Source organism: Calcarisporiella thermophila (assembly GCF_041956535.1).
Source record: "Calcarisporiella thermophila strain CBS 279.70 unplaced genomic scaffold VTP21scaffold_4, whole genome shotgun sequence".
In the NCBI taxonomy this organism is placed as follows: Eukaryota; Fungi; Calcarisporiellomycota; class Calcarisporiellomycetes; order Calcarisporiellales; family Calcarisporiellaceae; genus Calcarisporiella; species Calcarisporiella thermophila.
The window spans coordinates 151,894-163,442 of record NW_027192194.1 but is presented as its reverse complement, the minus strand read 5'-3'; the positions used below and the strand labels follow the sequence as shown (position 1 = coordinate 163,442).

Sequence of the window (11,549 nt, the reverse complement as noted above, 5' to 3'; positions counted from 1 at the left end):
ATGGAGCTGGGTAGATAGGGTCGACTCAGCGTTTCCATGATCTCTCGTCGTTCTCCTCCGCCTCATCATCAAATCTCTCCTCATGGTCTACCGTGGTTGGCTCTATACTCACCGTTTCGGACCCAGGCTTGGCAGCGGTATTCACCGGCTTAGTATCTTGGTACCACCGTACCTCGACCCCAGCAAGCTCGGGCAGTTTACTGGCCCCCGCCATAGCCGCCTCCGCCTCGTGCCGCACCTTAAAGTGCACCATCGCATTCCGGGCCTCCGTGTCCACAAGCAGCGAGTTGATTTGACCGAATTGGGCAAACAGCTTGCGTAGCTGCTCCTCCTCAGTCGCTTCAGCTGGTAATTTCTGCACAAGCAGCTTCGTAGGTCGTAGATCGAGCGAGTAGGTCGGGCGACCACCCCATGCCCCCCCACCGCGTCCAAATCCTCTGCCGCGCCCTCGGAAGGGAGAGCCCCGTCCTCGAGTGGCATACGGTGCAGCATGCGGAACAGGGGCGACAGCAGATCCGTCTTTTGATGCTGCGTCAGAGGAAGGGTTGGCCTCCCGCAAACCAGCGCCAGCTGAGTCAGTGCCCACTTCTGATCCATTTGCCTGGGAGGAGGAGGCGGCGGCCGCTCGGTCAGTCCTACCCTCTGCCGCGGCCTTGTCACCACCTGTGCTCGAGGTTGCGGCCGGCGAAGACCCGGTCAGAGAGCTTATCGTCTCTGATACCTTGTTGATCTCTTTCATCAACTCCACTCGTTCCTTGGGATCGATGGTGGAGAGCTTGGCCATAAGCTGCTTTTGCGCGTCGATTTGCCGCTGCAATAGCTCCTCCTTGCGCTTTTGTAGCTCGAGCATCTTCTTTAGGTTTTCCTGTCGCTTTTTGGCCGCCTCCTCGCGTGCAGCCTCCTGCTCGGCCCTCAGCTTTGCCTGTTCAGCACTGTCGCTGGCATTGGCGCCAGCACCACGATCCCCACCAGCCCCACCAGTACCATTCGGTCCCTTGGCCTGTTCAAGTAGATCTTGCTCTACTTTGCGGCGATACACCTTAACGAAGCGGTTTCCAAAAATCGGCTCGGGGGAAGCGTAGGCAGCCCGCGCCTGCTCAGCGGTTTCAAATCGCACTATCGCTCGACGTGAGCGAGAATCTATCTGCACATTGCGGATAGTGCCGAATGTCTGAAAGAAAGAGTGAACACTGTCTGTATTGCAGTGCTCTTCGGGAATATTTTCTACGGATATACTGGAGCCAAACGGGCCACCGAATCGTCCACCTGCACTGCCACTCCCCCGACCAGGGGTAAACCCGGTCCCATGAGGTGCGCGGCGCCCCATGGATCCATCCTCCATTAGGCCGCCTTGCGCCCCTTCGGGCCCATTCATCCGCCCCGGCTGGCGACCCATCATTGCATGCTCTGGGTCATAGCCCTCTTCGCCCATCCCTCCCGCACTTCCATCCGGTGGAAACGATTGTTGGGGTATTAATACCTGGCCAAATCCGGGCATTGGTAAGCCCATTGGCATCATAGGATTCATTGGTATACCCGGCATCCCATCAGTAGGCAGCATACCTTCCCCGTGGTCATAGGGACAATTGCTCCCACGTGTGCAATATCCCTTGTCTACAACATCATGAAAAGGGGTTAGCAAAGAACTGCCATCTGATCCCACCGTACTTTAAATAAAAGGAAGGGGCATCCGAAGCGAGCACTTACATCGTAGATCGAAACATGGCTTTTTTCTGGTCACCTGGTCGCCTATACGACCATGCATCCGGTTGCCAAGTCGCTGTGCGTCAAAACCCATCCTCCCCATTGGCATCCGGTTCCATTGGCCAGGCCCGCCCATGCCCTGGGGGAATGCACCACCGCCCCCGCCCATCATCCCAGGCATGAATCCTGCCGAGGGTCCCTGTGGGAACCCCCCCGCGAGAAATCGGCCAGGCCCGCCTGGACCCCCAAACCGTGCCATCTTTCCCCCTCGGCCTTCCGCCTCGGTGCTGTCCTGCCTTCTTTTTCTTGCGCCCTCACCCCTCGAGGCCGAGGATGTTTCACCAGACTCGATATCTCCACCTCCCTCTTCTCGCGCCTCTGAATTTGCAGAGCGCCGGTGTTTAAAATTACGGTCGCTTTCCTCCTCATCCGATAGATCACTATCTCCCCGACGGGAGTGGTGGGAGGCATCGCCGTGATGCTCGATTTCGTGGTGATGTCCCGAGTGGTCCGGTTTGGAGGCGTTGTTCCCGTGGCTCTTAGACTTTATGAGTGCCTTTTGTGATAATAGGCCGATGAATCGCTTTACAAATGATTCTGTGTCTACAAAAAAGAAGAATCCAAGCAATATATGTCAGACATACCATCGAAGGAGGAGGGGGAAAGAAGGGGGGAATCGACTTACGAGACTCTAAAAATTCTTGTAGTTGGTTTTTACATTCTTGCTCAAAATCATGATCTGGATCAAAATGTTTTAATATACTAATAACATACTCGCTTAGAACCGCGGGATCTGCATCAGATCTAGTAACGTAACAAAAAAAAAAGCGGGTTAGATCAGTGATGGGTTTGTTTTCGGCCGTATTAGGCATGGGAAAACGCAGATAGAATGGAAGCACATACATAGGTTCTAGTTCCGTCTTTAACCATTGTTCAAGATCCTGGATTGTAGGCTTGTCCAGATGCATGATCAATGAGAAAAGATTCGAAAGAGATAGGAAACGGCAAAAAGCGAAAAGGGGATCGTCCTGAAAACCTTCTGGAGAAGCTGTCGTTCGCGATCTAGGTGCCCGTCCACGTAAAAAGAGGAATACTGATCGAAGGAGGCCTTGCGACGATCGAACAATCAGAATAATACGATCTCGGAGAGAAAACTCTTGACACGCTTCGTCTGGTTTCCACTCCAAGTAGGATTGTTTTGGTCGCGAAATCGCCCTCAACTCAACCTTCCTTAGACACGCGACGTCTGAAAGCAGCCCCTTTTTGACCCAATGAGGTTGTTTTGAAATCTTAACATTTTTAAGGCATTTGAATGGATGGGGAGCGTAGTTTATTTTTGAATTGCCATCCCAGCAGCTTTCCGACCTTTTCTCCCACACTTGGAATCCTGATTGGCCGCTTGTGGCCCTGCGTGGGCTCTGACGTGAGGGCCGACAACATTATAACACTTCTCTGTTTATTACATTGAGCGTAAAGAGGCTACATCGAAGCTTGTAGCCCAGGTAATAAGTAATGCGGAAAATAGGCAAAAGATCACAATCCCCCTGGGATAACCTTCTAATGGATACCCCCTATTATGATGCTCTTGCATGGCTGGTATCGATCAACGTGGCCCTATACCAGTTAGTTGGAGGGATCCTGCAGTTTCAATATCTTTTTCGGCGATCAAGGCACAAGAGAAAAAGATAAGCGGTCGGGATAAATGAAAAGTTACGATAACTACTCGGAGTCTCACGCATTCATGGCAATAATATCCCTCCGATACCATCTGCCTTAACTTTCTATTGACTTCAACTACAACTGCATATGTAAAACAGACATATTAATTGCTTCTATGTGTAGCCGCAATCTTTTGTTAGCATGTTTCTTTGTGAAGCTTCACTTTGATGCAAAGAATGTGTAAAACATTCAAAGTCGTTGAAATAGCGAGTTTTTATGCGGCTATCCCAACTTTCTCCCTATCTACAAGAATATCTACAGGATATCCCAAGCAGGTCGCTCTGTCATTTCGAACACACGAGAGGGCACAAGCAATATATACGAATAGATCTCAAACCTCACCTGAGCGGAGAGAGAAAGTTTCTTCGCCTGTGAAATGGGGGAAAAGCTTGGCGGCACAAAAGCGTCCCACTATCTTCCCAAGGGGGAGTAGGGCTTGGACTTGCTCCAGATCTCCTCTCCACGTCATTTTCATTTCCCAGTCGGCCAACGAAAATGGCCTTTGTCCTTGTAACCAACCCCTTGGCGCATAGCTGGTGAGAACGGGCTTCTAAATCGAAAGGAGTCAGCTGAGTTAGAAATGCAAAGTCACTTTGGGAGGGTGCTTCTGACATGGTACTACTTTGCAAAGCTGACCTTCGATTACATGGGCAGCATGGGGGCTTAGGGCCGAACGCTACAAGGGCAAAGCACCAATGGGGTGATAACAATAGTGAGATATTTTATAAAAGAGAATTAGAAAACCATACAAATGCACCCGGCACAGCATAAGAGAAAAAAGAACGAATGTGGTGTATAGGCAAAGGAAGGGATATCATCTCTTGATGTTGTATTCCCACTCAAAGTGAAATATTGGAGAGCGTATATAGTAAGGGTAGGGGGGGTGTGGAAAGTTCGTAAAAGTTTCACCTTGAAAGAGTAATGCGGAAATAAACGGATAGTAATACAATAATGCAAACAGAAGGAGCAGCGAAGGAGGGGAGGGGGGAATCAAGAGGAGAAAAAGAACACAACAGCCGAAGAGAGGAAAAGCATAGGAAAAAAAAACAATAAAATATTCTATATGGATTTCCTGGAGGGGAACTAGATTCATTTAACATTTACCATTCATCTTCATCCACCTCATCCCCATATCTCAATGTCACTGAAGAGAATTTTCCAAAGGGATTGCTGTCTCCCTCTCCTAGTACCAAAGTCTCCGCCTCCATGTCTAAACTAAAGCTCTCTTGCCTCATGGTGTAAGTGGGCGCGCCTTTGTGCCCCGGAATGATAGGGGGTGTTGAATGACGCAAAAGCGCCCAGTGAATTGAACGGAACCACGGATGGCTCTTGATGTCCGCTGCCCCGGCGCGTGAACCAAGCCGGCGGGTCTCTTCTTTCTGGAGGAGCTTCCGGATAAGATTTTTACATGTGCTGGGAGGAGAGAGACAGGTGGGATTAGATCCTATCGAAGTAAAGCAGTGGGATCGTGATGAGAGAATGTTATACCTTGGAACCTGTTGTACGCCATGGCTAGGAAAGGCAACGTTATTTTTAAGAATGTTGGCAAAGGTTGCGTTTCGGTTGGCTCCTTTGAATGGAGTTCTCCCGTAGAGCATTTCGAATATTAGGATGCCTAACGTCCACCAATCCACCGCACTAAAGCCAAAGAAAAACAATAAACAAATTAACGCTTAGCGGTTTGGAGCGATTTCGGCTAAGCAAAAGCGCGCCCACCTTGTATGCCCTGATCCCTTGATAACCTCTGGGGCAAGATATTCTTCAGTCCCCACAAACGAGTTTGTTCGCAGGTTGCCAAGGCATGCCCGTGTATCAATGTTCGACATCTACACTCCAAAGGGGAGGGGGGAGTTTTGTCAGCGCCATTCCTTAGTCTAGGTTTCACTTAACGACTCACCATGAATGGAGAGGAGCCCTTCACGACCGACGGCGCCACCGTTGATCTCGACTGCTTGGCAAGGTCAAAATCCGTCAGCATGATGTGCCCGGTGTGATGAAGCAGGATGTTTTCTGGTTTAAGGTCGCGGTATATGAAGCCGTTCAGATGCAGATATTCTAGAGCGGCGATCACTTCTGCAGCGTAAAATTTTGTGTCTTCCTCGGGAAGGCATTTTCCAGGGAGATTTTGTAGCACTGCAGTTACAAAGGGCAAGAGGAGGAAAGAGAATGTTGAGTCATCCAACATCCCTGATGGAGCGCAAAGGGTGCGTCATCAAAAGAGCCATGCTCACCTCTAAAGAACTCGCCGCCCATACAGTACTCCATGCACAGATAGAGATATCCCTCGCTCTGAAATGAATGGTAGAGGGTGACGATGAACGGGTGGTTGCTAGTCGCAAGGATTTCCTATGCACACACACAGAGCGAGAGAGAAGGTCAACAGCAGCTCACGGGTGTATGCGCCATTGCGCCTCGACATCGAAATGCCAAATAGACGTACCTGCTCTGCAAGGACCCGGTTCACCTTGTTCCTCCGGATCATCTCCTTTTTGGAGAGCACTTTCATTGCATAGAGTTTGCAGGTTCCCTTGTGTCGCACCAGATACACGCGCCCCACGTCGCCCTTTCCAAGCAGCTTGATTTTTTGGAAGCTGTTTGGGCTCACCTCCACCTTCAGCCTGCGCATCGAACTTGAGGAGTATGTGCGCCGGAATCCCGTGGGATGATTTACTGCCAGCAGTCCGCTCCCATTCCGTTCGCCCTGGCATATCCGCTGTTCCGCCGATTGATGGTTTGGAACAGAGGAGACCCGCTTCACCTTCTTTTCCTCCCCCTTAGCGCTGTAGCCCCACCCGCCGCTCTTCTCCCTCTCTCCGCTAGGATCCTGGGGAGAGGACAGCGAGGACGAGGTTGAGGTGGGGCTTGTGGTCATAGAGCCAACCGATGAATCAAGGGATGAATCGCTAGTTGGGGATGGCTTCCGTGCTTGACTCACATGAAATCCTAGCTTAAGGATAGAACGTAGCTTAGAGGGCAGATGAGAAGCATAGGAAGCCTGGGGATGGGCGGGCTCTAGGGAATGGATGGAGGGCAGTACGGCGGTGTCTACCGTCTTTAGGTTGGGGGTGGATTTAAAGGACTTGAACGGTTCGATTGGGGGGAGCGCTGTAGGCGCCATAATTTAATTTTGGGGATGCGGGCTGGGTATAGACGACGTATCCTCTAGGTGATTTCAAGATGGGGATGGGGCGATTAGGTTGTAAGGAGGAAGAGGAAATGAAATGCAAATTTTAAATGAGGGCGGAGGGGAAGGGGAATGCGGTGAGAGAGATGGAAAAAAGAAAAAAAATAGCAATAGTGATGCACCAGGGAAGAGGTATGTGTGTTCTATATGAATCGAGCAACTGAGAAGCAAAAAATAAAAGGCTGGAGAGGAAGGGATGCACAAAAACAATGCAATACAGCAGCCAGCCTATGGCCTGCAGCTCAACGCGCAATAATCTAATTCAAAGGTTCGGAAAATAGAAGACTCCAATCTGGCCCGTGGAATTTTTACTTTTCTTGATCCTAAATTGAAACCGATTATCGACGGCTTCCTCGTGCACGGCTAAAAATCCATGCTGAAATCAATATCGCCTTTGCTAGCAGCGCCATTCGCCCGCGTGAGGGCATCCTTTCTATCCTATTCCACCGCCGCGAGCTCCAGTTCGGCTCCCAAGGATCTCCCCTTGGCTGGGGTGCGCGTGTTGGACTTGACTCGCGTGCTGGGTTGCGTAAAATGACTCATCCTTGGCATGGTTTCTGCTTGTCCCGCTCATTTCTTTTGTGTGTTATAATCGTTAGCCGGCCCATACTGCACCATGATCCTGGGTGATCTTGGGTAGGCTCTTTACGATCCCTCCCGAAGGCCGGCGACTCAACAAGCCTTTTTTTTCACATCACAGGGCCAATGTTATCAAGATCGAGAATCCCAAGAGAGGAGACGATACACGCGCGTGGGGACCACCGTGGGCCCCCAATCGATCCGCTTCCGACACTGCACTTCCTGAAAGTGCCTATTTTCTCGGGGTAAATCGAAACAAGCGATCGGTAACGGTTAATTTAAAGTCGGTCGAGGGGGTGGAGATCGTGAGGGAGTTGGCAAAGAAATCGGACGTGCTTGTAGAGAACTATGTACCCGGGAAACTGCATTCCATGGGCCTGGGATATGAGCAGCTAAGCGAGATCAATCCGCGGCTGATCTATTGCAGCATTACAGGTAAACTCTTCATTTCACGGTGTTTCTAAAGATGGCGAGTTACATTGCCTGACGTTGGCATCCAATCCATAGGATATGGACAAACTGGGCCACACAGAACCCGTGCAGGGTATGATGTTATGATTGAGGTAAACATTCGCTACAGCTGTCAATGGTCAGGCATCAGACTCAAACGTCGGCTCTCTCCCCTTCTCTCCATTTTGCCTCCCGGCACTTCTTTAGGCCGAGGCCGGCCTCATGCATATCACGGGCGAACGCGACGGTCCCCCCGTCAAGGTGGGGGTGGCGATCACCGATCTCACAACGGGCCTCTACGCCCAATCCGCCATCGTCACCGCTCTCTACGCCCGGCACACCACCCAGAGGGGCCAGCACATCGATTGCTCTCTGCTAGATTCCCAGATTGCGTCCCTGGCGAACATCGCAAGCAACTATCTGATTGCCGGCCAAGAGGCCGAGAGATGGGGCACGTCGCATGCATCAATTGTCCCGTACCAAGTCCTGAGAACCCAGGACTCATACATCATGATTGGCGCAGGGAATGACACCCAAGTAGGGAGAGATGCTTGCTCTTGGTTAGAAAACGGCGACTGACACCCGATTTCCCCATTCTAGTTCAGTGCGCTCTGCAACGCGATGGAGCTGCCCCACCTTCCCGGGGACCCGCGCTTTTCGTCTAATAGCAACCGGGTCAAGCACCGCAGCACCCTGATTCCCCTGCTCGAAGCCCGCCTCCGCGAGCGTACCACCGCCCACTGGCTTTCCGCCCTTGAAAAGACCGGCATTCCCTACGCACCCATCAACAACATTCAGCAGACGTTTGACCACCCGCAGGTGAAGGCGCGGCACATGGTGCAGGAGGTGGACCACCCGAGGGCAGGAAGAATCAAGTTGACTGGTGAGTGAATCTGGCCATTTCTTTTCCAATATGTTTGTGTATCTACCACAACATCTGGACGGCTGTGCTAATGTCGAAGGGACGCGTTTTCCATAGGAATTCCCGTGAAATACAGCCAGTCAAAGCCCAGCATTCGCCTGCCCCCACCCACGCTCGGCCAGCATACCCACGAGGTTCTGCGCGATGAGCTCGGCTTTGACCTGCAGAAGATTGAACAACTTCGGGTCAAGGGTGTCATTTAAATAGATTTGCGAATAAACTCCCCTCAAACTTTTAGATGGAGCCAAGTTTTAATGAGATAGATTCTCGGAAATTAGACTTAATATTGGATTCAAGGGGGGAGGGGAAGGGGGGAGAGAGGGAAACTAGGGAGGAGACAGCCACCCCTGCGAACTAAATCATAAGTCATCCTTCTGGGAAAAAAAAGCATAAGAAACAGATATATAAGAGTGGAACAACACAAAAAGGCACATTACGAAAAAGAAAAGGAGAAAATAAAAAGGTAAGGTAGAGAGAGAAAGGGTGGACTAAATACAAGTGTACATTTTAATAAACGTCAAAGAGATAAAAGCGGATAAAAATGGAAAGGGGGGAAGGACTTCAAGAATAGCAAAGGCACAATGGGTTCATTCCTCTTGAGCTCATTTATACAATAGCGGGGATGGAGAAAGGGGAGGATAGGGGAAAGAGGGAGGGTACCAAATAAACAGAGTGAAATAAAAAAATAATATAAAAAATGAAAAAAAAAGAGACAATAAAAACAGGGTGAAAAATCATATTGTATCGTTCACGCAAGTTTATTATCCTTGTGGTACCTTTGGAACACTGTTCTGCTCCTTGGAGGGTTGAACCTGCTTCTGCTGTTGCTGCTGCTGCTGCTGCTGCTGCTGCTGTTGTTGTTGTTGTGGTGGTTGTGGCGGTGGCTGTTGCTGTTGCTGCTGCTGCTGTTGCTGGTGTTGTTGCGCCAATTGTGCAAGTGCCTGTAGTTGGGCCTGTTGATGCTGTGGGGCAGCTCGTAACAATTCAGCAAAAGCGGCTGCGGCGGGAGCACTCAGTTTTGAGGCCAGCAACTCCGTCGCACCGGGCGACAAACCTGAGAGCGCAGCCTGTAATGTTGCAGTGGTGGAGAGAATGGATGCAGCCTGAGTAGAGGCGGATGTATTGGCGTTGGAGAAGCCAGCCGAGTTGCCCAGCGAAGGTTTCATGCCACCTCCATTGGCCACGCGCGCATTGGCAGAAGTCGCATTCGATACGGAAGGTTTGTTGGGGGTTCCCTGGGTGGTTGCCGGACGGGCCGTTATTGCTGGCGCAATCGCCGTCTTCACTCCACCCCCACCAGCACTCCCCCCATTCACCCCGCCGGCCTTCCCCGCCGGGGTCGGTGTCCCCTGCCCCAAACCAGAGGATACATTGGGTAACTTCTGCTCGGGGGCATAAGGACTGCCGCTATTGCTTTTAATTTTTGAGCCACCGCTTGCTCCCGCGACCCCGCCTGCGCTAGCACCGTTGCCGGTGGAAGAACCCTTGTGCACGGACCGACGGCTACGCTTGTACACGCCACCCTCGAACTGGTCTTTGTAGTCGTCGTGGATGGCCCAGAAGGCGCCTTTCCCTGGCTCATGATCGCCTCGGGGAACCTTGATGAAGGCCTTGTTAAGGGAAAGATTATGGCGCACCGAATTCTATCAAGGAACGGGAAAAGAGAGTTGAGCATGTGTGTTCAGCAGCCGAACCAACTTTGTTCGGGCATCCTATAGGCCAAATTACCTGCCATCCTGAGCTTGTCATTTGGTAATAGGGATAATGCGTGGATATAAAAGTGTAGATTCCATTCAGGGTAATCTTCTTTTCGGGCGTCGAGTTGATTGCTTGCGCGATCAGGGATGAATACGAGAAGGGTGGCTTTGTATCTGTGGACGAGTAGTCTCCGGAGGGGGTCGCACCTGGGGTGGAAGCCGGAAGCTTGGTCGTGGCGGGGGTGGCCGTGGATGAGGCGGTGGAGGGGGGTGCTGGTCGAGGAGGGGTGGCCAGTGCGGGGGTTGAGGGTGCAGACGGGGTTTGCGGTTGAACATTGGATGCAATGGGTGCAGATGCAGATTCAAGCGGTTCAGATTTAAGGTGAGGTGTGGAATGCTGGGTTGAATCGTTGAGCGGGGAGGCAGAGGCGGCCTCGTATAGCGGTGTGCCGGCATCGGCCGAGTCGTCTTGAGAAGCCATTTGGGGCAGAAGAAACAAAAATGAGACCTCGCCGATCTGAATCTTGGTCCTTACAAGTGGGCGGGGCCGCATTAGTATTGCGATTCACAAGTTGGCAGATCCAGAATATACAATAAAAAAAAAGACAAGAAGCACTTACTCGTTCTCGAGTGGCACGGTGATCCCCTTTTCTACAAATTGCTCGTTAACAAATGCCCCATTCTTTCCGAACACCATCAGCTCAAATCGCTGGGCAGTGAAATTGTAAAAGAGCCTCGCGTGCTGCCGCGAGATTGCTTTGGAGCTTCCCAAATGGATGTCCACCTGATCGTTGTTGGTTGTCTTCCGGCCGAGATTGATCTGTAGCGTTCGTATATAGTAGGCAAAACTCTCTCCTTCCAGCTTCGCATAGGCTTGCACAGGGCCATTGTCCATAGGGACGACCTGCGGTAGCGTGTGCGGATTCTGAACAATGGTATGAATGTGAGTCCGTGGTTGATGGTGCGAAGCGGTGGTCAAGGGAGGCGGTGCGGCGGTGAATTTCTCGGCAAGCAGTGCCGCAGCATATTCATCCTCCAACGTCATTCCCGTTACAGCCGCCGTATTGTGTTTCCAAGGGGGAAAAAAAGGTGCGGTTTCTTCTGGATGAAAGGCGATGGGAGAAGGGGGTCCAAGGGAATTTGGAGTCTGGCAAAGCTCAACGAAATTTAGAGTTAGAGCTGGAAATCAATTAAGCGAATCTTGCCCTAAAGCAGGTGAGAAAGTGGAACATAAGGATTGAGGTTAGGCAATGATACAAAGCGAATGGCTGCTAGTAAGATCTCCCACTCCAAT

At 51.2% G+C, this 11,549-nt stretch overlaps 4 protein-coding genes across 4 annotated transcripts; 1 reads left to right on the top strand and 3 right to left on the bottom strand.

Moving 5' to 3' along the window:
* Positions 1–25: 25 nt before the first annotated feature.
* Positions 26–2,672, bottom strand: VTP21DRAFT_8321 (uncharacterized protein; the record flags this gene model as incomplete). The annotated part of the gene is made up of 4 exons (XM_069399159.1): positions 26–1,614; positions 1,708–2,307; positions 2,390–2,508; positions 2,608–2,672. The coding sequence occupies 4 exons, from the start codon at positions 2,670–2,672 to the stop codon at positions 26–28; spliced, it is 2,373 nt and encodes a 790-aa protein (XP_069254603.1).
* A 1,851-nt stretch (positions 2,673–4,523) lies between these two features.
* On the bottom strand, positions 4,524–6,541 carry VTP21DRAFT_8320 (uncharacterized protein; the record flags this gene model as incomplete). The annotated part of the gene is made up of 6 exons (XM_069399158.1): positions 4,524–4,836; positions 4,912–5,061; positions 5,140–5,249; positions 5,321–5,556; positions 5,655–5,769; positions 5,864–6,541. 6 exons carry the CDS (start codon positions 6,539–6,541, stop codon positions 4,524–4,526), a joined length of 1,602 nt encoding a protein of 533 aa, XP_069254602.1.
* A 439-nt stretch (positions 6,542–6,980) lies between these two features.
* Positions 6,981–8,761, top strand: VTP21DRAFT_8319 (uncharacterized protein; the record flags this gene model as incomplete). Its single annotated transcript, XM_069399156.1, has 7 exons — positions 6,981–7,131; positions 7,207–7,243; positions 7,308–7,621; positions 7,694–7,749; positions 7,844–8,173; positions 8,237–8,519; positions 8,616–8,761. 7 exons carry the CDS (start codon positions 6,981–6,983, stop codon positions 8,759–8,761), a joined length of 1,317 nt encoding a protein of 438 aa, XP_069254601.1.
* Positions 8,762–9,319: 558 nt separating this feature from the next.
* VTP21DRAFT_8318 (uncharacterized protein) lies at positions 9,320–11,300 on the bottom strand (the record flags this gene model as incomplete). The annotated part of the gene is made up of 3 exons (XM_069399155.1): positions 9,320–10,201; positions 10,287–10,785; positions 10,876–11,300. 3 exons carry the CDS (start codon positions 11,298–11,300, stop codon positions 9,320–9,322), a joined length of 1,806 nt encoding a protein of 601 aa, XP_069254600.1.
* Positions 11,301–11,549: the final 249 nt, after the last annotated feature.